The sequence below is a fragment of the Oryzias latipes genome, chromosome 4 (genome assembly GCF_053564925.1).
Source record: "Oryzias latipes strain Hd-rR chromosome 4, Olatipes_Hd-rR_3.1".
NCBI classification, from domain to species: domain Eukaryota; kingdom Metazoa; phylum Chordata; class Actinopteri; order Beloniformes; family Adrianichthyidae; genus Oryzias; species Oryzias latipes.
In genome coordinates, this window is record NC_136240.1 from 4,534,757 (window position 1) to 4,561,690 (window position 26,934).

The 26,934-nt window shown below is 40.4% G+C and overlaps 1 protein-coding gene across 6 annotated transcripts in view; it reads left to right on the plus strand.

Annotated features, from left to right (window-relative positions):
* The window catches only part of sbno2b (strawberry notch homolog 2b), a 67,867-nt gene that overhangs the window by 20,873 nt on the left and 20,060 nt on the right, over positions 1-26,934 (plus strand). Inside the window, exons 1-14 of one of the 6 annotated variants that reach the window (XM_023953942.2) lie at positions 3,641-3,786; positions 4,256-4,379; positions 20,290-20,460; positions 21,725-21,808; positions 22,262-22,361; positions 22,463-22,623; positions 22,712-22,845; positions 24,084-24,174; positions 24,255-24,398; positions 24,520-24,637; positions 24,713-24,818; positions 24,924-25,077; positions 25,170-25,346; positions 25,963-26,060. In XM_023953942.2, coding sequence (XP_023809710.1) covers positions 4,299-4,379; positions 20,290-20,460; positions 21,725-21,808; positions 22,262-22,361; positions 22,463-22,623; positions 22,712-22,845; positions 24,084-24,174; positions 24,255-24,398; positions 24,520-24,637; positions 24,713-24,818; positions 24,924-25,077; positions 25,170-25,346; positions 25,963-26,060 — 1,619 coding nt within the window. In that variant the 5' untranslated portion in view covers positions 3,641-3,786; positions 4,256-4,298. Of the gene's footprint in view, positions 1-3,640; positions 3,787-4,255; positions 4,380-11,036; positions 11,451-20,289; positions 20,461-21,724; positions 21,809-22,261; positions 22,362-22,462; positions 22,624-22,711; positions 22,846-24,083; positions 24,175-24,254; positions 24,399-24,519; positions 24,638-24,712; positions 24,819-24,923; positions 25,078-25,169; positions 25,347-25,962; positions 26,061-26,934 lie in introns of those variants that run through there. The other 5 variants (XM_023953940.2, XM_078945504.1, XM_023953943.2 and 2 more) reach the window with 5 other exon arrangements.

A 26,934-nucleotide genomic window follows, 5' to 3' on the forward strand; every position in this document is an offset into this window, starting at 1 on the left:
CAATGTAGCAATGAGCCCTGAAAATGAAGGTTAGCAGGAGCTAAGGACACGCGTGTAGAGGCCAATTCAACACACCCAAGTGGGTGAATTTGAAATGCTATTTGCAGTCTTTCTATATAAATAAATGTTTTTAAAAACACATTATTTTGTATCATCTGTCCAAAAAGGTTGACAAATCAAACCCCACTTACTTGGTTTATCCAGTGTTAAGCAACAATTAGACTGCAGATCTGCTGACGTTTTTCGGTGGAACCAGTAGCTGCCTTGAAGAAACCACAGAAACCTCTTGGTTTAATGTGTGATTAGAGTCTGGTTCACTCAAAGTAGTCTAAACAATTGTGAGAAAAACAAATGATTTATTATTCCCCCCTTCCCAATACATTGTTTGTTGTTTTTTGTCTCATTCACTCAGAAAAATTGCAGTCAGTATAGTTTTCAAGCAAGACAGTGCAAATCCTGTAGAGTAAAAATATTTCTTGTCAGGGATTAAGTGATGAACCCCTTTGAGAATACTTTGTTGTAAAGTTGGGCTATATAAATAAAATTTAATTGAATCAAATTGATTTAATAACAGTTGTTTTTCATCACAACTGTACAGTTAAAATAAAAAACTAGTAAACTCCAGCATCAAGTTTTTAATATGTAGCAAAGAGCTATTTAGTTGACCGTGTCATAAATTATTTGAAACATTTTAAACTCAATACGTTTTCATTTTGACTAGTTAAACACCCCTCATCCAACCTGCATTAATTACCACAGGTGTAGCCAACCATCACCCATCCATCCTCTGTGAAGCAGAATTAACATGCAAGTCCAAGTGCTTCTTTGTCACTCAAAGCAATTTGGTCTCTTTTAAAGCTATTAAAACAGTCTCCTTTTAAAGTGTCTGACCTCCTTACTGCATGAAGGTGCTGGTGGTACATTTTTCTGTAAACATGAATCCATCTATAGAGTTAAAGCTGACCTCTTGGAAGACATTCATGTTCAGTAACTCAGAGAAAAGCAGGTTTTCGTTCTTTTTTTTACAACTTAAATACATGTTGGGTTCCCTATCTTTCCATGTTAAGCAATATTTTTCTGTGTGATATTCAATTATTCACACTCTTCTGCAAATCTCATGTCAAACTTTCTCAAAGCTAAACATACTAAAATCCTTCTCAGCTTAAGCTTAACCAATACAGAGGATGGTTGTGACTCTAGGGTTTTCTGATTGTTCCACTTTAAAAGCAGAGTTTGGTCTGTAATGTTCGTCTTGGAAACCGTTCCACTGTGAGAGACAGAACGTAATAAAGAATCCAGGAAATCACAATATGTGAGCTTTATGTATGTATTGTGTAACGTGCAGAAAATAAGTATTTATCTATGAAGTAATATTTGTGCCACTAAGAGCAAAACTCCCAGATAGGAAATCAAAATGTCTAAAATTGCAAACAAAATGTTCAGTTTTAAAACAAAATCTTCTAAACTGCAAATAAAAATAATCAATGTATTTTGCTTTCAAAATCTTTTTCTTTGGTTTCAAATGACATTTTTGCGTTTGCAACACAACTGTTTTCAGACGTGTTGTCTTGAATCTTGCTTTCTCTTTATCAACTCTGAGCTTAGCATGATGTTTGTGCTACCAAACAGCCAATCACAGAAAAAAGGGTTCATGCTGATTGGTCTGTCCGATCAAGTCGCCATATTTATCTAAGTCCGTGTCTGTAACTAAGGCTCAGAGGTCCAACATGTTCTTTTGCCCTCCATGTTGCGTCTTTGGATGAAGAAGAATTTTTTTAAATTATTTTAAGTCATACTTATTTCATTTTAGTTTGTCAGATTTGTGAACTTTAGGCTGAGGTGCTTCTGAAACAGTTAAATAAACTGTGTAAAATGTATCTGCTGGCAGTACACTAAATCAACAGCCTTTGTGATCTATAAATCTATAAATCATATTTATTTATTACAAACAAACAAGAATTCTGTCCCCCACAAACTTGTTACTTATTTAAGAAGCTCTTCGATCCCCCACGTGTTACTTGTAATAATGTCAACTTGTTATCTATATAAATACATATCCTTGCAGTCAGACTGCAACATCTCCACCATGACCAAGACCAAAGAGCTGTCAAAAGACACCAGGGACCAGATTGCAGATCTGAACAAGACTGGAATGAACCATTCTACAATAAGCAGCCGCTTGGAGAGACGACATCAACTGTTGGAGCAATCATTTAAAGATAGAAGAATGTAACTCACAGTCTTCCTCCACATGCAGCTTCCTGAAAGATCTCACCTAATGGAACAAATGATCTTAAAAACAATAAGGAACTGGTCAAAGACCTGAGCAGAGACCTGGGACCACAGTAACAAAGGTTACTATGGTAACACACCACATCTTCGTGGATTCCAATCTTGCAGTGCTCCAAAAGTCTACCTGCTTAAACCAGCATACGTGCAGACCTGTCTAAAGTGACCATCTGGATGATCTAGAGGAGGATTGGGAGAATGTCATGTGGTCAGAAGAGACCAAAGTGAAAACCCAAACATGTCACTTGTCATGTTTGGAGGTGGAAGGAAATTGAACTGCATCCCAAGAACACCTTACCCACTGTGAAGCTTGGGGGTGGAAGCATCATGATTTGGGGCTGTTTTTCTGCAAAGGGACCAGAACGACTGACCTGTATGAAAGAAAGGATGAATGGGGCCTTTTATGGTGAGATCTTAGGCTAGTGTTAAGATTAAAGTCCATGATTTCCAGGAACAGCTCCAAAATATCACAGCTGTGGAGAAGATCTGCAAGGATGAATGAACCACAATATCAGCAACAGTTTAAACCTGGTGAAGACCTACAGGCAACCTTTGACCACTGTCATTGCCAACCAGAGTTAGATTACAATGTGCTGAGGTGAACTTTTGTTATTGACCAAATAGTTATTTTCTGCATTATTATGCAACCAAATTCTTAAAAGAATAAACAGTTATTTCCTGGATTCTTTCTTTCCATTCTGCCTTTCACAGTTAAAGTGCTTTTATGATGAACATTACAGACCAAAATACACGTGTTTTGTGGGACGACTTGCAAAATTGCTGACTACCAAAATCTTTTTTCTGTAAAAAATGTCATTTTCACCTTTATGAAAACTGAGCAGAAAAGCAGTCAGTCCTGTAGTAGCATTGCTGTTGAAGCTATTGTGCTTTCATACTCTTGCTATTGTATTGTTAATATTCCTAGTACCCCAGTAGAAGTTCCCTATATGAATGATCCTTTATGATCACATTTGTATTTTTATTTATTTGACGAAATTGAGTACTTTAAGAAAATACTGGAAGTCATCTTTTTTGAGTCTCTCTGTGGGTTTTTTATTTGACCTGAAATGCAGATTCATAGTCTTTTTTTTGTTTTTGGACATATCCTTAAATAACCCTTTTATTTAACATTGTGCTTTCTCAACCTAAATCAAGATCAAGTATTCTTGCTGATCCCTGACTCACTGTTGAGGACATTAACCCTGATCCCTTGAACAGCTTTAGCCAACCTCCAGCCCTCTGAGCTGAAACACAGAATGTGATTGGTTAAGGGAAGCATGAGATAGTGATGTCATGCTTCTACATTTAAGAGAGTTTAGTTTTGCTTTTGTTTTGAGAGTAAACCCACTGCCGGCAGCCGAGTGAATGTTTGCCTTCTGCTTTGACCAGCAGTACAACAGTAAATAAGTTCTGGGAACAAAAAACTTAGTCTATACAGTTTTAAGACAGGGCCTAGTAATATGGTTAGAATTCAAGAGAAGTGGATCTTGATAGGAGGTATGAGTCGGTTTTCTTCTTTAATCTCAGACTTCTTTTTATGGAGTCTTTTTTTTTGCCTCACCTTTACAAAGAATGTATTTGTCATCTTGAGTTTTGTCTAGCTAGCCTCGTCTCCGTCTGTCTGTCTTTGACTTCTCATATCCTTTATATGTCTTTGCTAGTTGAAGTGAATATATTTGCTAGTTTCTGGCTCTCTCAATTTCTTCCTTTTCATGGTGTCTTACACTCTTTTTAAAAATTCAAGAGGCATTTGATTGTAGGACCTTGTAACTTACTTTGGTCAGAAAAAGAAACTGAAAGGATTTTCTCCTGTTGGGCATATGGTGTATTTTTGAGATAAAAAGAAATAAAAAATCATGCTGTTCTACTTAACTGTCTAATTTTATATACTTTGGAATACCAATCAAAGCTTGTATTATCTTTAAAAATTGAATTGACCAAGCTAAAATGATGTTTTCTTCCCTAGGCAATACCACTTGAGCAGCAACACTACCAACAACATTCCAGAAATGCCTATGGACCTCTTCTCTGATTTCTCGGATGTGGACTTTTCTAGCCTCAGCTTCCAAAGAGATGGAGATTTCTCTCAGGTTGGTTAAACACATATGTTTTTACATTTACAAAACAATGACACACAATAATAGATTTTTTTAAAGTAATGATGAAAGCTCATATGTTTCCTTTTATTCAAACTTTTGCAGAGTTCTTTCCATCCAGTAGGTCTTTCATTGACTATTCCATATTTTTGAAACACAAGATGGTTTCTACATGAAAAGATCTTAATGTGAAATGATTTTGAGTAAAATTAAACTCATATACAGTTGTTAGCAATTATACCCAAAAATTCATTACAAAAGAAAAAAAAACGATAAATGTTCAAATTTAATGGTTGTTGAGATTGTACTGACAAAAAACTCTAGATTTTAAAGCAAAACACCAAACCTGTGGTTGCCAGTTAGCAGGTTTTAAGGAAACAAAATAAAGTATTCAACTATGCAAACAATTCTACTTCTCTTTTGTATCCATGTCTTTCATTTCTTGTAATGTAGGAGTTACACAGTTATTGTCACCTAAAGATCAACCTTTACACAAGACATAGATTTAGGATCAATGTGGAGTTTCCCTTGTTCTCTACATGTTTGTGTTTTCCATGAAATAGTTAGGATGAAGTATTTACCATGTTTGTGTATTTGGAGGGTATATTTTTTCTCAAATGCATTCTCACGATCAGAGTAGGGGGTTTGTTTCCTAATGCCTGGCATTTGTTGCATTGAGATGTTTAAGTTCATGTTTAGGTCTTATTGAGAGAGTTAGATGTGATAGGTTTTTGGGTTGTGCTTTCTCAATTGTTTTTTGCTGAGTCTGGACATACAATGTCATGTGAGGCATGAAGAGAAATTGCAAGTCATGTGGTCATCGTGACTAATTCCCATCTTCCATGTCATTCTCTGGCTCGTGCTGATCCTACCACATTTATTTCCCCATTCTTTCCAGAATCTAGAAGCTGGATTTCTTGTGTTCTCCACCAGAAACATTACAAATTAGTAGGGCAGTTCAAGTGTATGTGATATTTACCTTCACTTCTGTTGCCTGGCCTGGGTGCTTGAGGGTCCTGCAGTATCTTAGCTGTTCCTAGCACTGCGCTTTTCTGGACTGAGAGGTCTGAGGTCTTTCCAGGTATCTGTTGTAGCCACTCCTCCAGCTTGGGGGTTACTGCCCAGAGTGCTCCAATTACCATTGGCACCACTTTCACCTTCACCTTTCAAGTTTTCTCCAGTAGTTAGGAATATGAAAAAACCTTAAAAGACGGTTTTCTGTGAGTTTCTTTTATTCCTATTCAAGAAACTTTGAAAAGAATGACAATTTTGCTGAAACTTTGGCCAACAGCTCTCATTTTGGAAAAAGTTGTGCCCTTTAAACCGTCTCCGCCAATCAGGTCTTAATCACATAAGTCCTCACTCCCACCAGTCAAACATGGTTAACGTCCCCACTTCCTTGTGCCGACATGGCTCACAAAGTCTCCCAGTTCCAACAAAAATAATAGCTAAAGACGTGCTAGGTCGTGGAAAAAGTGCATAAAAATTGAAACTTGGAGACTCGAGTCTGGCAACGTTTTTCACTACATATCCCATGGTTCATTGGGTTAATGTGACAGCATCTCTAGCTGCACTGCTGTTAACTAAAGCAGGACAAAGGCAAACATGGAGCAGATCTTTCTGATGAAAGGTCAACAGTTTAGTTCTCCTTCAAGGTTTTTGCTGGAGCTCAAAGGAATCACCAACAGCCAGAGATTCCAGTGTTTGGGCCGAGTCAAACAGCTGCTTTCTAATAATGTCGGCCTGAAGGACAAATTCTATTTCAGACTTCAACACAGAGAGGTGAAGTTTAAATTTAAGTAATAACCACATAAAAGAGACTGAATTAAGGTCCAGTACCCAGCAAACATATTTAACTAGAACTAAATTAAATAGACAATGAGGCAAAAGTTTGTTTCAAAGAAACAAAGTCCACAAGTAGTTTTCTATATCGCTTTGACATCCACTCTTAATTCTAATTATTAAATGTGGATCCAAAACTAACAATTTCTGTCATTAGTTTGTAATAAAATTATTTATATACATGAATTCACTCTGTATCAATCAATAAAGGAAACAAGATAGAAAGACAGACAACGAACTATTTCAAATTAAGACAACACTGCTGCTAATGGAAAATGTGACAGAGACACTGGCATGTCTATCACAGGCTGCACTTCCATTGGCTATGAAATTGCACAAATTGTATTCGTGGGAATAATGGAAACATGACAATTTCGGAAAAAAACGATTTGCGCTTGAAGAAGGTGGTTTTTGAGGCGTATCGAAATCGATATATTTTGCAAAACTGCAATGGAAACATTTGTTTTTAATTAAATGAGTCGCGTGACAACAACCGGATGGCAATGTGCTTTTCGGTAGGAACTGGCTGCCTTGGTCACTACACAGCAGGCGCCACAAGACGTCCTACAGCATCACACAGATCATCAAAAGTTGAGCGTGTCATGTGGAATTGTTGAAACACAGCTCCTCTGTGAAATCCCCAACCAGCATTTCTCAAAATGGCTTCATGCGTAGCCAGGATTTTAAAATGCACTCGGTAGCGGATGGGGAGCCAGTGTAGCTGGATTAACAACGGGGTGACGTGTAAAATTTGGAGGATTTAGTTTAAAGCCTTGCAGCAGCGTTCTGGACAACCTGGAGCCGTTCTAAAGATTTTTTGCTCAAGCATGTGAAGATGGAGTAATGTGAAGATGCAGTAATCAAGACAAGATGATATAAAAGCGTGGATGAGCATCTCCGACTCAGAACGCGGCACAATTGGACTCAGCTTTGCAATGTTTTTAAGATGATAAAAACAAGAATGTACAAGTGACCCGACATGTGAGTCAAGGGATAAAACCGGCGCTAGAGTTACCCCTTTCTAGAATTTTGATCAAGTTTTGTGCGTGTTTGGGATGGAAACGCAGCTAATGAACCTGTGGAGGACAGAGATCTTTTCTTTCTGTTGTGATAAACTGGGGAATAATGTCTGTCCACCCTTTGTTCTGAGTTTCTGTTGTTCTGGTTACCAACCGGTGTTTAGGCCAATGCCATAATAAAGGTCATTCTGGCTATTTGTTCAAAACGTCCTTTTTAGGTGTCCGTTATCCCTTTTACGGGACACGCTGCAGCCAATCAAAACGCAGTATTCACCCAGACTGAGGTATAAGAACTGTGAAACACCAAGCTTGGGTGCATGCTGATTTAAGAAAAACAGATGAATTTGAGTGTCATGTCTGTCTGTTACATGTTGCACAGTTCTGTGTGTAATTAAATATGGTGTGTGTTTGTTGTTCTATTCCTAATCTACCGTAGACTGACGATCTCCACAGTAACCAGATTTCCAGTCAGTCTGTGTCAAAACAATTTATAATTTTGGAAACAGTTTTGTCACAAATCCAGTCATAGAATGATGTCTTTGCTTTACAAAAAGCACAAACAAAACAGTATTTTTTGTTTGGGGCTAAATAAGATAGATACATTAGTTGTGAATAAAGTAACTAATTCTTTAAAAAAAAATAAAGCTTTTTAGAGACAAGTAGTTCTTCCTTTAACTCAGTGCTTCTCAATTATTTTTTGCAAGGTCCCCCCTAGGAAAAAAAAAGGTTTTGCGCCCCCCCCCCCCCCCCCCTCCAAACCCCCCCATCCCCTCCCCACACACACACTCGTGCTGTGACAATATATAGATTAGTATTTATAAAAATTTATAAAAATATTTATATTAAATAATATATAAGATAAATTATATATAAATTATTATATAAAGATATATATATTTATAAAATATTTATAAAAATTGTGTACCTAAAATTAACTTCTGTTTTGCCACACAGAAACCCTGTTATAGTTTAAAACAGAAAAGTAGCTTAAAGTGCCTGAAATAAAATATCTGTCATTCCTTATTAAAACTAGAATAATAATTTATTTAATTTTTTTTATTTAATGAAAAATAAGCATTACAAAACTCTCGCAGATACAACCACACAAAGATGCAGGGCACAGCTCTTCACCAAAAACTATAAACATTTTTGACCAACAACCATTTGATGCTGAGAAAAATAATATTAAATGTAAATTGATCTGAAACATGAACACAGCAGCACCAATATATTTAACGTTTTTATTCTGAATAAATAGATAAAAAGATTGTGTTGATTTTTTTTCTAAATGATGGATTGTTTATTTATGATTATCATAAAGTGCAGCTGTTTTTCTGCATTACCTGCTGTCTTTCTGTCAAACACTGTCAACAACTAAATGACAGGCCTCTCCTTCTCACACAAGCGAGTGACAGGAGACAGGAGCAGCTGCAGGGACGGCAGTTCACAGCTTTCAGGCTGTTACCAACTCTGTGATAGAACAGATGATAGGAAACCATGAGTGGACCAGATTTTTTTCCAACCACCGACCCCCTGTTAAATTTACGCCCCGGGCAATTGCCCATATTACATGTGCCTACAACTGCTACTACTGGCATCGCCCCCCTATTTGAGAAGCACTGCTTTAACTGTGCACACACAGGCTTGGGTAATTAAGAAAGCCTTAACTGTAAGCATAAGTCACAGTGGTGTATGAAGACCCGCACACATCTCCACACGTGCACATGTTAAGTGTGGTGAATTGTGCACGTGAACTGTGCAAGCATTTCAGCAGAGAATCAAAATGATCAAATTTACTGGAAGACAGAAAAACTGTTTCTTTGCTAACCATCCTGGCTAACCTCAAAGAGGCTCCGCTTTGCAGCTACAAGCATGAACGCATGTTTTTTGTTCCTTGTACAACACACACACACACACATACACACTGTTTGCAGGATTTGGCACAGATTATCAAATTGTTTATGATTTTTCACCAAATGCTATACTATGCGCTTCTTCTAATTTTTACACATGCATCCCCATGCACAGTGCATTTCAAAATAACTTTAATTTGCATTATTTGTGTCAATATTGGAATTAAGAGTTGGATCTTCTGAATGCCGTGCATTATTTGTCCTGTTTAGGCGCAGTTTCAATGTATCAGTGACAACCTCAGAGTTCTAATGTGATGCTGTTACAGTTTCATGGCACATTGTGTACACATCTGAATCCCAGAGCACGACTGAGACTGAGAGCATAAGAAGTTCCTGCGTTATGATGCAGAAAGAGATTCACAATGTTCAATAAAAAAATACAAACGTGTTAGTAGAAAATCTACCTCTGGTTTCTTCAAGCTAACTGGTCATGAATCACTTGTTAATTCAGTCTTAGGTCATGGTAACTCCAGTAGAAAGTCTGTTGAAAGTTGTATGTGTTTTTCGTTATGCTTGAATGGATTTAAAATTTAGTTTTAAAAGCATCTGTTTCTTTAGCATAAAGTAGGAATGTTAGTCCTTTAAAAAAATCTAAATTGTTGTGTGCACAGGACGGATGGTGTCATATGAGCAACAACATTGGTATTGTTGGTTTGTTGAAAGCTATTGTAGTAATTCATATAATAAGATAACAGTGATGAAGTCGTCTATATACAGTACATGTGCAGCAGTGGGGAAAATATTGTGGTGGGAGTTTGGTTTTCTAATGGTCAACACATTTATTCAAAAATGAGGCCCTGCTTTTTTCAAACCTGACCAAAACAATCTGATTTTCAGACTACAGCAAACACGTTTGTGTAGCTTTACATGAAGTCACACCTCTCTTCTTTGATCAAACGCTCACACAGACACATATCAACAGAGTATTGAGAAGGCTCCCACTCAAATGAGGATGACACCATGGACAGGCGCCACTCTGTCTCTGAAGCTCTGCCTTGTCCAGCTAGGGATGGTCATTACAGGACCATGGTGTGGCCTTTATATCATGTATTACTGGAAGTAGGATTGATCACAGCCCCTGTTTAAAGAGCAGATAGACTTTATTGTTAAATACCACTGTTTGTCTTTTTATGATAGACTCATAAATAACTGACATTGCTTTTCCATCATGAACATTTGATAAAGCTTTGTCTGTGACCGACATCGTGAATTTGGTGAATTATCTCTTTGGAAATAGGATTTCAGAGTGTTTTATTGTGTGTATTCTAAAATTGCCTTGTTTCCAGAAAGCAGGAAGGATTTCAGATAAGGAATCTAGGAATCTATAGGTGTTTAACTGCAAATCTCACCTGCTGCTGGCACTTCTGCATTTTTATTAGAACTCCTACTGTGGTTGATGGAAATTTCAGAAGTGATACTTAAAAGCTAAAGTCTGTTTTAGTTCTATATTAAGTTGTTTTGTGCAGTTTTCAAAACAAGCCTTGGACAGTAAATGTTACCAGGTTTTCCTTTTTGTAAAGCGCCATTATTCAGCTGCTAATCAGAGCCTGTAAAGATAAGGAAAGAAGCAACAGACAGTGTCCCAACAGGGACTCAGCCTCTAAATACAATAATCATTAAATAGTGGCCTGAATCCGTTCAGCATAGCAATAAGTAAGGTGGTGTGAGAAGATCCAAAGCGCAATACTGTTTACACTATAAATGCGGTTAAGTTACACCATGTACAGTAAAACGGGTCTGACTGCCAGTAACTCTAGTCACTTACCAACAAAAGCATCATTTCCTGAAAGCTCCTCCCCTCCTCCCTCCCTCCCTCCCCTCCCTCCCCTCCCCTGCCCTCCTTCGCTCTCACACGCTCTCCACGCCGCTGTGAGCTCAGAGGAACCAAAGTCACTATGAGTAAGGCCTCCATGCAAATACCAGACTGCCCTGCTGAAGCAGGAAGCATGTTTTAGATCTGCTTGTGTCTGTTGCGTGGAGGCAGACGAAGCCTGTGTGTCAGGTCTTTGCGTGGACTTACCTGTGTCAGAGGCAGATGTGCGTGCTCAGACAGACAGGAACTGTGAGGAAGCTGTGACGGTCCACTGCTGGGTGGAAGCCACCAGCTGTAAGCTGATAACTGGCATTCCAGCTTCCTGATGGGAAAGGCTGTTGGATTCAGGGATTCCAGGTGAAGCAGGAGCTCATGTGCGTGTGAGTGTGAACCTCCATGTACTGCAGAGGTTGGACCCATGTCTCTCATGCATATCTGGACTAAATTATATTCTCAGCTGGGACAACCACTACCAAAGGTACGGCTTCTCTTTCTTTCGTCTTTCCATGTGTATTAGGTCGACTTTGTGCCTTCTTTTAGTTTGAAAGTCAGTAACTGTTGGATGGCTTTTAATAAACCAGATGAGGTACGTTTGAATAAAAAACAATTTTCAGAAGTAGACAAACCTATAAACTTAAAAAGAAAATCCTGTTTTATTTTATTTTTTCAATTCAAATTAATTAAACAGTGTACTATATTATACTTTGAAACAACTCCTTCCCTGTTATCAAATAACTTGTTTTTTCCTATTTGTAAAACCAGCCAGAATTGGCACATGGCTTGTGTTCTCTTCAGTGTTCAGTGCAGCTGTCATAGACTCCGTTTATTAAGAGTAGGAGAATATTAACTACGCCTTCAAGTTTAAATGAGCTTTCAAAGTTGAATCTGGTTCCTGTTTTTTGAGGGATTAAACGCATGTTGGTCAGTCAGTGGGTCAGAGTCCGTCATTCCCAAATGATTGTTCTTTTCTTCCAGTAAGTGGTTGAACCTGATCTCTTGTCTGGCTGGATGGAACTATTGCCAGTATTCTGCTTGACGGAAACACTGTTCCATTTTTGTTGTGTAAACACTATTTGTGAATCATGATTCATTAGTCTGCATGCCGTTGGTTAACTTGTGGCTTTATCAGTTTAATGACTTTATCAGAGCGAGTCTTGCTGAGCCGCATTTCCGCAGAATTTCTGATGAAGCCTAGTGATCCTTTAACGGCGACCTTTCTTCTTCCCTGTCATTCAGAAATGACACATTTTTTCTCTTTTACGTAGGGCAGGTTTAAAAAAAATATTCTCCATTGATAATGAGGACAACTTTTAACTAGAATTTCTCTTTTTCACAACAATGTTTAGCTGTTCTGCCATTTTAACTGAGCGGTTAGATATTAGCAGAACAGGATTTGCTTATTGTGTTTTTTTTTTATCGAGTACTAAAACATTTTTCCAGCATGAAGTGGTTTTCTGTATGTGTATTTATTAAAATAAAGTAAATAATCAAAAAAAATATCTAATCAACAACTAAGAGCGTCAGTCAGGCTCTGAACTCGACATAAAACCCCAATGGCAGACATGTTTAGATTGCCCTGCCTGAACAGTTTATTGAAGGCTCACTTAAGTTTAGTTCCCTCTCTCATCTAAAATAGAAGTCTTGAGAGGTTATGGCTTATAGCCTTAACTATGTGTGCAGTTATGGAAGTTCACACTGTAATTGATTTAGCTCATTTGTTCCATAGACAAACGGTTGTATAAAAGGCCCAGAAAAGCTTGATCTTTTTTTAAAAGCAGGATGTACGCACATTTTGCTCAATGTTGTTTGCTTCTTTTGCCTTTTCTGCACTGCCTCCCTTCGTTTTAACAACTTTTAATAATACTTGTTGTGTTCATTTTGTCTGTAAATGTTCTTTTCTGCACTTAGAGGTTTTTTTTTTAGATCAGTAGAACTAAGCAGTGGGTTAGGGTTAGGGCCAGTCAGTTCACTATCACATCTGTCAGATTATGGACTTTGGAACCTGCAGCATTAGGGAGCAGTGCTGTTTAAGGGTAAATAAAATGCAGACTAAAAATTGAAACAGACTTCTAGTTGTGATGTTTCAATCATGGCAATAGAAGGCTTATCTGATGGTTTTGTTCTGAGCTGACGACCTTTGTCTTCAGTTCTGTTCTAAACAGGGCAATGCACCAAAATCTTGAAGTATTACTATAGTACAGTAATGTATATTTATTGTTTTACACAAATACCATCGTTCACCATTGCACATGGAAAAACTTCTTGTCATATTGTCTGTCTTGAGTATGTCTCGTGTTCACTCCTTGAGCTAACATTGCGAGACATGTTATGTTGAAATTTCTGCAAAACTTGGATGTCATCATCGATCATTTCCACTTCTCACAGCACACACAACACCCTTCAAAATATCCCTTATAGACCTTAAAACAGACATGTTCTCTTTGACTGAGAACCGGGGTTGTTTCTTTGTGTGCGTTGTGTTTCCTGTCTATTTTCAGTTTTACAAACTTTTCAAAAGTTTCCAGGTTTACAGAACGGACAATAGGTTTTAGTCATTCTTCTCTATCCAGGTGTTCTTCTGTGTTCGTCGTGTCAGATTCATCTCACATGATGCTTTTAGCAATAATCTACAAAGAAGTTTGTGTGTTCAACTTCTTCAGATGCTGAGTAGAATCTCTATTGTAACACCAATAATTTTTCAGCATCAGATTCAACATTGAATATTTAAACACATCCTTAGATCTGTCCAGATATGTAATAAGTCATATCTTTCTGTTGTTAAACCTGTTGGGAATGCCTCTAAGGCTACGTTCACACTGCAGGCTGAAACGACCCAATTCCGAATTTTTTGCCCCTAAGCGGCCCAATTCCGATCTTTTCATGACAGTCTGAATGACACAGATCCGATCTTTTCAATTGCGACCCAGGCCCCGTGGGTTTGCCGGCCTGATTCCGAATTGTAGCCGATCTTTTCAATTGCGACCGCCGTCTGACCGGCCAGGCGACTTGATTCCGAACTGTACGTCATCGACACGCAACAAACGTCATCATTTTGCGTTGAAGTAGGCGGGAACGAGAACGTAAACATCAACCATGGTGGACGATGCTGCTGAGACCAGTCAGTGGAAGAGAAGCGAGATCCCCGATTGGATTAATATTTGGGCTGATCGCTCTTTTCAGGCCAAACTCCAGGGCTGGGCGGTTTTTGAAAAAATTTCCAGCTAAATGGCAGAGCGTGGTGTTGAACCTTTCCCGCGATAACTTTTTTTTCTTTCTCCCCTTTCCGACGTGCTCAGAAGCGCGGGGGACCCAGGCGATCCCCCTCCTCCTCCTCCCTGTTCTGATCCTTAGATTCTCCAGAACGGGTTGATAAAGAGTCCATAGCATTTATTCTGGGGGAAACCTTCTTTTATTACCGTCATCCTTCCTCCGTAACACACAACATGAATGCGCGCACACACTGCCCCCCCCCCTATTCTCTATCGCGGCACGCGCTTGCACACACAAACACGCGGGCGCGCGGGCCCAACACATACACATTTCCATTCCACAACAGTGGGTACAGACGATCCCGACTCCATTGCCTTCTTAAAATGAGAAGATTGTAATTGTGCTGCTCCTTCGTGAAAATAAATTTAATATTACAAAAAGAGCTCCGCTTTTGACAACACTGTTGTTGACATCCATGTTAACGTTTGATCCTCAAACAACAAGTGACGTCGTTCACCGTTGAGTATTCTTCTGGCTTCTGCGCATGCGGGTCTCGTTTGGGTCGTGTCACGGTCACACTGGAGATCACAAAAGTTCGGATTTACTTGGAAATGTGAACGGTCTAGCAAACAAATCCGATTTTTTCAAAAAATCCGAATTGAGCATTAAGCCCTGCAGTGTGAACGTAGCCTAAGAAGCACTACTAAGAGTGACTTCCTGTTAGCACACCTGTATTCTGCAACAAATCATTTTCCTTGCAGCTGTACATAAACTCATTTCTCACCTCTGTGTCCTAGCTGACGCCGCTTGTCAATATTTACTTTACAGATTTCTTCTTTGCTTGGGACATCAGCCGTTAGGCCTTCAGCTTGATTACACACAGAACTGGAATGGCTGCTCTTTGAACCAAATTCATCTTTATGAAGGGACTGTTTCATCAAGGCTTTATGTGATTCAGATTCAGATTTAATTGGTGAGCTAAGACAACAAACACTCGTGGCACTCTTTTTCATTTCCGGAGCACTTGAAAACATTGGAAAATTCCATGGAGGCTTAGTAGCAGCAGACTGTCCCTGTTTTAGTCAGACTCGGCGAAACATGAAGGCCTGCCTGTCAGGAGGCTGTCAAACTGGGTATACAACTTTGACTGGGCTAGCATAGCTGCTCTGTAGCAGTCCAGGCGAGAATACCAGTGGACTGAGCTATTACAGGAAAAAAAGAACTTGCATCGCTGAGAATACTGGATATGTTATCTGATTCTTTTTTCAATAAAAGCTTAATTTAACACCTGTTCACATGACATCTAGTTGTTTACTTTTTGCAATACCTCTGAAGCCGTCAGCACACAAAAAACCTAAATTCACCTTCAGCACTGAGAACGGAAGAAGAACCTTTTAAAGTCGGGCTGAGGACCAGCACAGGGAGACCCAGACTTGGGTCCCCTTGTGGCTACCTAGTTTAGGCAGCAGCATGAATTTATGGTCCAAATTTTTTGGATCATAAGGCACAATCTCAATGAACAATCTATTTCCATACATAAGATGCGTTTCATTACTGGGGCCATCAGGCGAAACAAAGAAGTCTGATCATGAAGTGTAACTGCACTACCCAGAGTCCCTAGAGGGGCGAAGAGGCATCAGAGGATTGGTCAGAGGGGTTAATGAGAAGTTCTGTAGTTTTTCCTGTGAGCTTTGCTGTTATTAATGTGCACCTCACAAAAGCTCTTAACATCGTTCAGCTGTAACACATGAAATACCAAACAGTGCCCCTGCTTTTTCAGTTCCTTATGTTGATTAGTGGTTGTTCAGTCAGCTGATCATTGGGGGGGCAAAGGTGACGTAACTGTCTTGTGCTACCCATTCCATCCATGCATTTACTGTCAGCCAGCTTTCGTGGAGTTAATGTCTAAATCTTAGGCGTGTTCTGGTGTTCTATTGTTCCAATCACCAGACAAATATCATTTTGCTTTCTTTTGTTATTTGAAGTGTTTGGAAATTTTAGGTGTTATTTCTAATATCCTGGGACGGTTGAGGGGTTTGGCTAGGTTTAACTTAGGCTGAGTGGAACTGAGTTCTGTGGGAAAATTTAAACTGAAGTAAACATAAAAGAACCCTGGAAGAAGATTATCCGGGGCAGGAAAGGGGGGGGGGGGGGGGTCCTGAACTTTAAAGGCTGGGAGTGAATGAGAGTGTCCAGTGATAAGATAAATATGTAGTTGGGATGGTGAGGTCATTTAAGGTGTCAGCTTGTTTGTGTATGTGAGTGGTTGTGCAGGGTGAGTAGAAAGCCATGGTGACTTGTTTCCTGGCCTCGAAAAGGCAGCCAAGCTGGCAATACGTAGGAGGGGAAAGCCCTCCACTTGCACTGGCTCAAGACTGGCTTTTTGGCTTTGTGCTGAAGCGTTTTACACACACTTGACAAGAGGGACTTACAGTTCTCTTACAGCGGAAGTGAAAGCGGACACAAGAATCTTGTTCAAAGATCTGAACCCCTGACCAACGGTTTGATAGACGGCAGTTTGATCCAATGAGCGACAGCCCCCCTAACACAGGTCTGTGAGTTAAACAGGATGTGGTTTGAGTCTATAAACTGATGTTTTTGCATGAAATTGATGCTGCTGCTCATATGTCTAGTGGTTTTCAGTGTATAGTAGTAACAAAACCAAAGGCCTGTAAAATCTTACATGTGAGAGATGATTGTTTGCTTCAAATGATGGGGGTCAGTCAGTAAGTGGTTGTGATAGTTTTTCATAGCTAAAGACTTTTTTTTTTTAATGTGGACAGGAAGTTCTGCAGGGATGAAACAATTGAGAGTGTCATTTCACCATAAGGGTAGGGGTAAGACCTGAGCTGAGATTTACCAAATGCAGGAAGTAAACGCAATGGCAATCGTTGTGTTTGTAATCATAACTTTGCATCAAAAGCAGATCTTACTGTAGCAAAGATGAGCCGCTTGAATAGATAGAGGCCCATATAAATGATGGTTTATGGAGCTGCTGCTCTGCCTTCTATGGTAGTAACTGCACTTATCATAGTGACTGTCCGGCCGCTGTTTGCATTAGATTAGAAACGGCTGCTCCTAACTTCTCTGAAGGCAAAGCCAGAAGTCCTTCTGCTAACATACATATTTTTGGCTCAGCTCGTAAGTTAGTTAATTAACTAAATGCTTTAATGAGGGTAGTATTGATTTAAAGTCATTATTGTAAACTGTTTTAGTTTAGTTCCCTAAAAGATATTGGCATTTTCGTGTCGTGGTTCTCAGGGTTGATTACCATCACCTATAAGCACAAGCGCTCATTAGCCTTTCAGCTGATCGCACATGATGTGAACTGAAAAGCCTGTTGGAGCTGTTTGGTGTTTTGTGCCTGCAACAGGCAGCATGAACACACATGCATCAAACATGGACAAGTGTGACCTCATCTGGGTTTGGACAAAAAAAACCAGCATGAGTGGACGATGTAATGCAGGTTCAAACACCAGAGTGAACAAATGACAGTAGAAACACGTGTTTGGCTTTAAAATACTTTAACATTTTTAAAAGAAGTCATCAACAAAACAACAGGCTGTTTGAACTTATTTACTGTGCTGAAATAAATCTTGGAGAAAAGAGATCATTTGATGGCTGCATACCAGGAATAATGTAAAGGCGGAGGAAAGGCAGGAGGGCTGGTTTTATAACTGAGCCTGTGTGCTTTGGAGGGAGCCAGATTACCATCAGAGTTGGAATTTAAGCCTTATCTCTGCTTGGCAGGATCCAGTCACAGGAGCAGTGAATGAAGTAGCCTTGGGTATGGGTCGGCCGCAGTCCAAACACTGCTGCCTCTGTTACGCTTGGATTGTCACCTTGATTACCAGGGTTCAGAGGTTGAACGTGCCTCGGTTAGTACCAGCAAACCTGCTGCAGTCTCTGAGTAGACTTTACTTTATTTATTTCCATCCAAAACATCAGGAATCGTTGTTTTTTTTAAAAAACACAAAGACTACCTGCTTTTAACAACATTTTGAGTAAACATTTCAGGTCCTTATTATTGTTTGATATTTTCAAAGCATATTTTAACCTAATAGTACAGTTTCTGTGTCCACTTTGTGTTTGTACTTTGAGAATTTCTAGTTGTGGCTCCATAAAAGGATGTTTCTGAAAACATCTATCCCTTTTTCCCCTTCCTGCCTCATGTCCTAATATTTCTTTATCAAAAAATGCAGAGAAAGCAAGGTGTAGAGCAAACAGACATTGATGAGAGATGATGACAGAGACGACAAAAGAAATGTAGAAGATGTGGTTGTGTGTTACAAGGAGAGAAGTGCTGCTCCACCACAAATATGGGTCTTCCAGGCTGTGATCTGCTGCATCCCGGAGGAACTTTGTTGAGTCTTTCAGCAGCATTCATGTCTGATCATGCCCACAGGAAAGACACATGCGTCCACAAATGTGGGGGAATTTGAAAGAAACAAAAAGAACAAGCTGAAGGTGGGGCACACGTCATCACTATCAGGAAGATCCACCAAGAAATAGGGTCATCTGAGCAAACCATTCAAGTAAACGTCTTTTGAATACGGGGTTTTTGCATCCTAGGGCTGGAAAGTTTATTTCTGTAGCAATAAAAGAAGTAAAGAAAGGACACAAGTATGTTAGTGTACTCAGTATGCAGTCAGACTGCTGCTTATCTACCTCACTGCCCCATTCCCCAATGATGCTGTCATGTTGACACTTAAAACTCCAAGTCCCATCCTCTCCTGCCTGTGAAACAGATTCAGCTAAAACCTAACGGACTACGACAGATGTCAGCACAGGTTCTGCACTTTTGTTAGCAACACCTTGTCAGGACTGTCTGTTTCCCTGGTAAATATTTATCTGTAACCCTTGTGCTGTCTTAGATGACCCCCCCCCCCCCCCCTTCCATTGACGTGTTCTCCCTACCATGACAAAGGTGGATAAAGGTGGAAAGATTTCATGTAATCCATGGACACCAGTGAAGATCACAAATCATTGAAGAAAAAAGGTTCAGAGCACTGTCTAGTGGGTCTAGATGACCCAACTCCCAATGGTAAAGTGCCTAGGATAGAACAAGGGTTAATTGCAGATAAAATTACTTTTAGGATCAAAAAGGGCAGAAGTATGTATCTTCTGCACTAATGGCATTTATTAATGAACTCATCTGTTTTTTGTAATATGCATAAATATAGTTATCTGGAGTAGAAGGACACTGGAAGAAACGGATGTTTTTCTATTCAGTCATAATCTGTCTTTGGTTTGCTTTTAAGTACAAGATTACAGGAAGTTGTGCTTTGCTTGCTATGCCGCACACACAATAATGGGTTGTAATGTCATTTTGTGAGCCATGTTTGGGAACAGATTCTGTCTTTTTTGTCTAATAAAAACTAATGTTAAAGCTTTTCTCGCCTTAAAACAAAAGATTTGTTGAAATGTTGCTAAAGGAATCTAGTATAATCCTGAAATTAGAGTGTTTGCTAAGATCTAGTGTAGTCAAATGAAAAGATATGGGGGTCATTTCCTCATGACCTCTGGAAGAGCAGGACATGGGGGGGGTGGGATTCTCCACACATGGCTCAAAGTGTGCAAATAAAAGGCATACAGTTGCTCTCACACCCATGCCACCAAATGAAGAGGTCCATACTCCCACACCAATGGCAGCCTCTGCTCTGTTTATTTTGTGGCTGTCTACAGCCCCCCACCAGTCTACCCCCATCTCCCCACATCCATGTTTATAAATCTTTTGAGGCCCGGGGGGGCCTGTGAAAGGCTAGTTAAAGAACACGGCATCCTAACGGTCTGGAAAGGATATGAATAGGAGCGTGGATGGATGGGGGCCACGGCTGCAGTGACACAAACAGTCTTATTGTGTTTGTCCCTTGCTTGGTTTTTCACACGCGTGTTCTCACACACATCTGTGTGTGATTAGATGTCGTTTGATGGCTTGTGTTCCCCCTCAAATCCAGAATGAATGCAGCACACTGGTTTCCAGTGTTTCTTGGCCCTGTGCTCATTCAGCTCTCTGCATTTGGATTGAAGTGTGAGGGGACCTGAACCGTGCTGTTACTCCCACTCTGAAGGTGTTTCTCTGACTGAACCTTTCTTGTTGTCCTCAGGACCTGTCCTGCTTTGAAGACCCCTCCACAAACTCTCTGTTCTCTTCTCCGGCTGACTCTCTGTCAGAGTATGCTGATACCCAGCCGTTCATCACCACGGCCGACTCGGTCCCCAGGCTCTGGGACGTCAACACTAGTACCACCACTGCACCAGCACAGAGCCATTTAGAGGTCAGTAGTGAAGTCATTAGCAGAAAAAACTAGTTATTAAACCAACCTCTCTACCTGTGGTTGTGTGCCGCAGACCTTTTCCAATAAGTTGATGCTTGTTCTCACAAAGGTAGACAGACTTTAGCAAACAATGATGGTCTAAGGTTTTTCATCCTGGAAAGATTGAGGCTGTTTTATCTCCCTGTCACGTCTCATTTGATTTCTTTTGATTCTTCTGCAATAAATGACGTCACTTCTGCTTCAGCTAAGCTTAAACCAGAACCTTTGTCAAATGTTGGTGCAAAACACTATGTTTGTGCATTTTAGTCTCATTTAACTTGAACAGATAGTCATATTTTAATAAGCTGGTTTAAGGAGCTGGTTGTGAGTTATGTTTGTTTGAAATAATTAGTTCTATGAAGTGAAATGAATTTCATAACAGAAGCTGCTCATCACGCCTGTTGTATTACTTGGTGTTACACACTTAGAAGCCTGGGTGATTAAACTCCCTGAAACTGGGATGCTAAATGTAAATCTGCACTACAGACCTATTTTCAAACATGTCAGAATCTAAATTGTATGGGCTGAAGCCAACAAATATATATATTTTTTGGTTTTCACAATATCAGCCCTTTTTTCAAATCTTGAATCACCACTTCAGAATTAAACATGAATCCTACCAACAAGTAGAAGTACCTTGATACTGTTTTGCCGTCTTGAGGGCTTCGTTTAGTTCATGGTGAAGCCCAGTTTATTAAAATATGACTGTAGAAAATGGACATTAGTGTTGAAAGCCTAAAACATTTCTGTGGTAAATTGTGTTATTGTCTGTTATTTGTGTGTTGTTTCTACCAACACTGCTGTTTTGTAACTCTGGGAAGGCAGCTTTGTCAGTGCGGCGCCTGGATCTTTCCCGTGCTGCTGTACAACTCTTGTTCAATTTGATGAGTCCAGAGATATCTTCGATATAATCAGAATCCATTTATTTCTCCTGCTCTCTGAAAGCCTTTTATGTTGGGCTTTTCATTTTGCCCTCATTTCATCCATTATGTTTCCAGACATGCCACCGTTTTATCTCCTCTGTTAGACTCGCTGCCTTTTCAATGCCAGACAACAAATCACTTTTTGCCCATTGCCACTCCATAAAACATCAATGAAGTGACCACTCATGTGGAGAGAAAAACACACAATTAATTCTTGATTTTTAATCTGTTTTCAGTTTGTATCCCATTGGTTCTTGTGTTGATTTAAGTTGACTTTCTTTTACCGTATGTTTTGTTGACAGCAGAATGGCTTCAACAAGTTTCACGGCTTGACCAGTTTGGAAGAAATAAATGCTATTATCACCACTCCACCTTTAGGATTCCAGGTAGTCAAACCAAATCCTGCATTCTGATGTTAGAAACAAAGCAAACTCTCTCACTTTCCTGTCAGTTTAAGGTCAGATTGTGTTTCCCTCTGAACACAATCTGACAGGAATATGTGGACAATGTTTAAATTGAATGCAAATGTAAATGATTACGGCCTTATCTGGACGTCTGTAAACCACAGATAATGGAAGCAATGTTCCGTATAAATACATATTTGATGGTAATTTAACAAAATAAATAGCCCTTGAATGACTTTACCTTTTTTCTATGAAAAGATTGAGTCTCTGATAAAACATTCTGCCACCCACAATCCACTTTTTTTCCACATTTTCTCATTCATACTTCAAGCTTTTATTTATTCTGTCAAAACTATGATCCCTTTATTATCGCTGAACCATGTTCCTCCTTGGATCCGTTACATTCAGAAGGTTTCTGGTCTTTTTCCGCCTCAGACAAACCAGCCACCAGCAGAAGAGGAGGAGGATGCTGAGGTGGAGGAGACAGAGGAACTCGGACATGTTGACACGTATGCTGAGTACAAACCCTCTAAATGTATGTCAGCTTCTTCTCTTTCATATGCTCTTCTACATTTTGTCTGAGCAAGTCTTGCAGTTAAATTGTTTACACGTCATTCTCTCTTGTTCCCGCTTCAGCCACTATAGGAATTTCTCATCCTGACATAGTGGTGGAAACCAACACACTGTCCAGTGTCCCTCCTCCTGACATCGCATACACCCTGTCTATACCTGAGTCGACCATTAACAGTGGCCTGCTGTCTGCTCTGCAGTTGGAGGCCATCATCTATGCCTGCCAGGTACCCAGAATGCTCCACACATAATCCACTGGCAAACATGCGGCACTCTTTCTTCATACGTGTGTTTGTCTTTTCATTGTTTCTTCAGCAACATGAGGTGATACTTCAGAACAACCAGCGAGCGGGGTTCCTCATAGGAGATGGGGCGGGCGTTGGAAAGGGGCGCACTGTGGCAGGAATCATTCTTGAAAACTACCTAAAAGGGCGGAAAAAAGCACTGTGGTAAGAAAAACCCTGACAGTGATGCCAGAATACATTTAGTTATTTCCTAAAGCGACCAGCATTTATGTGAGAATCGACATGAGAGCGCCTGTGCTTATACTGACATAATGAGTACAACAGGAACAATAGACGTCAAGTCTGTAAGGTTCTCAATCATCCAGGTGACGCCTTGAATGGAAGTCACAGCATCTGGACCTAAAGCAGATCTGGGCATTGTCCGACCCAGGGGCCGAAAACGTCCCTTTGCTTGACCTGGACGTTCAGCATTAGGTTTCTAAGAAATTACAAAACAAACACATTTCCAGCCTTCGTCAGATTTGAGCAGATCAAGATCGGCAGTCTATAAAGAGCACCTAAACTGTGTGCGGGATCTTTAAGAACTGCTGTGCAGCAAATCAAAGGTCTCGCTGTCCGGGCGCACCGTGACGAGGAGGATCGAGGACATCCCGGGAAATCTGGAACCTCAGCTGAAAAGTCGAGTGGCGAGTTTGGACTGTTTTTCCTTGGTTCTGAACGAGAGCTGTGATGTCCTTTACACGGCGCAGGTAATTGTGTTCGTTGGTGGGATAGCGAGATCACGGAGGAGCTGGCTGCAGTACGCTCACCGAAAGGCACGACAGCGACAAGCGATCTGTCCCCGCAGGCATTACCAGATGAGATTGAAATTCTATATAAGGCTCCATAGCAAAAATAATTGCCCACCCCTGACTTCTAGTCCTCTTTCTTTGAAACGTTTGTGAGCAGCAAAACGCTTCAAAGAAAGCAGACTTTAAGTCCAGATGGCGCAATTCAACTTTAAGGCCTACTTTACGGACATTTTCGGCATGTTCAAAGCTGAGGAATTTAACCCTCAACCATCCTTTGGGACAGTCCCATCTATTCAAACAAGTAGTTGTGGAGTTAGATAAGCTAATTCTGCTACATCGCCTGTTTGTCCTGATGGAGGATCCCTCTTACATTTGGACACCTCTGAGGTTTCTTCTTTTTTTTTTACGGAATCCGTAAGAAGGAGGGTCTAAGGGTAAAAAAAATCAAATAAAATAGTTTAGTCTGTTAAGTTTAGTTTAGCCATTTCCTATTGAATTCTATGACTTCATGTTCTTTATGATTTCATGTTTATTAAACTAATGACCGGTATGAAGTCTGTTGAAATGACTTTTGTCCACTTGTTTGCTCTTGTCATACAGGACAGTTTTCATAAAAAAAACCTGTGACTGATTTTTTGTTTCCGTCTTTAGGTTCAGCATATCCAATGATCTGAAATTTGATGCAGAGAGAGATCTCAAAGACATAGACGCACCAAATATTCCTGTCCATGCCTTGAACAAGGTAAGGGCTTTGAAAAGGTGCTGCTGCACTGTCGATGCATCAGGCAGAAGATAAATAAGATATTTGAAATGTTCTGGCAGATAAAGTATGGAGACACAGCTACCTCAGAAGGAGTCCTGTTTGCCACTTACTCTGCGCTGATAGGAGAGAGCCAAGCAGGGGGGCAGCATCGCACAAGAATTAAGCAGATCCTCGACTGGTGCAGGCCAGACTTTGACGGAGTTGTATCTTTTTTTACGTTCCAAGTCGACATTCAGTTTGCTTTTTTCTGAACCACCTAACGTGACAGAGTGGACTTCTTCCACAGTGTGTCTTCTGTTTGCCCTTGACCTTTCACCACTACAGATTATTTTTGATGAATGCCACAAGGCCAAGAATGCAACGTCTACAAAGATGGGGAAGGCAGTGCTCGACCTGCAGAACAAGCTGCCACGAGCCAGAGTCGTGTACGCCAGTGCGACAGGTGAGCTGCCGTGTCATCAGGCGCCTTAAAAAAACAAGGATTTCCTTTAGAACGTGTTTTTTTTTCTTCTGTCAGGTGCCTCTGAGCCAAAGAACATGATCTATATGAGTCGCCTGGGGATTTGGGGAGAGGGCACACCCTTCAGAACCTTTGAAGACTTCCTGCATGCCATTGAGAAGAGGTATGTAAGAGGAAATACCCATTTATGTCTCCAAGCTCCCATGAGTCATAAAGGTTTTCTGTTTTATGGTTCCATAAGTGAAATATTGTATTTTGGTCTTTGCAGAGGTGTTGGTGCAATGGAGATTGTCGCCATGGACATGAAAGTGAGCGGGATGTATATCGCCAGACAGCTGAGCTTCTCAGGTGTGTCGTTCCGGATTGAAGAGATCGGTCTGGACAGCGACTTTAAGCAGGTTTACAACAAGGCTGCTAAACTGGTGAGTCTCAAACCGTTCCCAAAAGCTCTGCTTGTCTTGTTCAGCTTTTTCAAACAAAAGAAAAACAAACCCCATCTGAATTGTGTGTCTAGTGGGCGGAGGCTCTGCAAACGTTCATGCGAGCAGCTGACGAGCTGGGTCTGGTCAGCAGGAAGTCTCTGTGGGGGCAGTTCTGGTCAGCTCACCAGCGCTTCTTCAAGTATCTCTGCATTGCTGCCAAGGTCCGCTGCCTGGTGGAGCTGGCCCGAAAGGAGCTGGAGGCAGGAAAGGTCTGCACCACACCTCTGTCCTACCTGCACAGTGTCAAACCAAGCAGAAGAATTACCAACTCCTCTCATCCTTCTGCTGTGTGGTCTTGATGGGGGGGGTTAGAAGTTAAGCAGTGCAAACATGCTACTTTGTAAGAATTTAAAACTCAATTAAAACATATTTAACAGACTAGATGGGTCAAATGATGGAAGGGAAAGTTCACACTGACAGCTGAAAGCCACAACGTACATGCAAAAAGAAACCAAGTTTGTTACCCTAGACAAGGCTTTACATGAAAACCCATATTCAGGACATAAAACTCAACAAACAACTGGTGCTGAACTGACTGACAAACCCCAAAGCCTTAAGCCAATGTAAAGGCTAGAGGCCGACGGACTCTGAGGTCAGGAAAGAACAAAGCAGTGGAACCCAAGTACTCAGTTACCATGAAGGTGTGTAGAAGCTCAGGATCAGAACCACTGATCTTAATATCTGAACTGTAATAAAACACAGAGAGGAAAAGACTGTAGGTTCTCTGATAGTTGATGTTGATATCAAAGTGCAGAGCAGAAGTCTCCCTAAGGCTTAAGTCAGAAGATTTAGTGTCTTACCTTCACTTCTCCTCTGGCTCTTCAGTGCATTGTCATTGGGCTGCAGTCTACAGGAGAGTCACGCACCAAAGAGGTTTTGGATGAGAACGACGGGCATCTGGACCGATTTGTCTCTGCAGCAGAGTGAGTGAAGGAAATGCTCTACTTCATTGTCTCTCTGTCACATACCGTCAGCTGGTTTTAGCATCTTCACTACACACACAGGAACCAGGAAGAAGGCCAGGAAGCTAAAGGTCGTGTCACAGAGCCACCATGTACATTTTGCACATTTTCCATGTATAAAATCTCGGTCTTTTGTGACACATACTAAATATACATAGTTCCTAAGTGTTTCTTGCGTTTGTCATTTGTCGCTGTGCGCTAATGTCCGCTGAGGGTTTCGGCCAATGGGTGTCAACATGAATTCAGTTTTGAGCTGTTTATGATTATTTAACGTAGTTTTTACACAATTGTGCTTGGTTTTTGTGAGATCCATACACAAATTTGTGGCTTTTAACAATCGTTCCACTTGTGTCTAACAGACTTTTCACACATTTACCACTGATGTATAACTTTTACATTCCGTATCATATCATGTTCAAATGACGTACTTGATGCACAAATCACTACTGAATCGCATATAAACAGCGCAATAGTCGACAATAGTCACGCGCCGTTTATGTTCTACGTTGATTTACGTGTTCTTTGCGTGGTTTGTTCGTACTTCCTCCGTGGTTGTAATGTGGTTCATTTGTGATACATCTGTGAAAATTTCATGTAAAAGACCACAACTTCTTTCACATTTTTCACATAAATTCACATATGAGCAACTTTCATCCATGTAATATGCACAACCTGTAGGTAGTGGCTGCGTGACGCTTTGGTTTTATTTCAAGATTCTGTTTAACCTGTAAAAAAGTCATTCAGGAATAAGGAAACAGAGCAGCAGTGTGTTCTCTGAACTTGATTGACTCTGAGGCCTTGAGTCTGGTTCTATCAGATCAGATAACAGTATGTT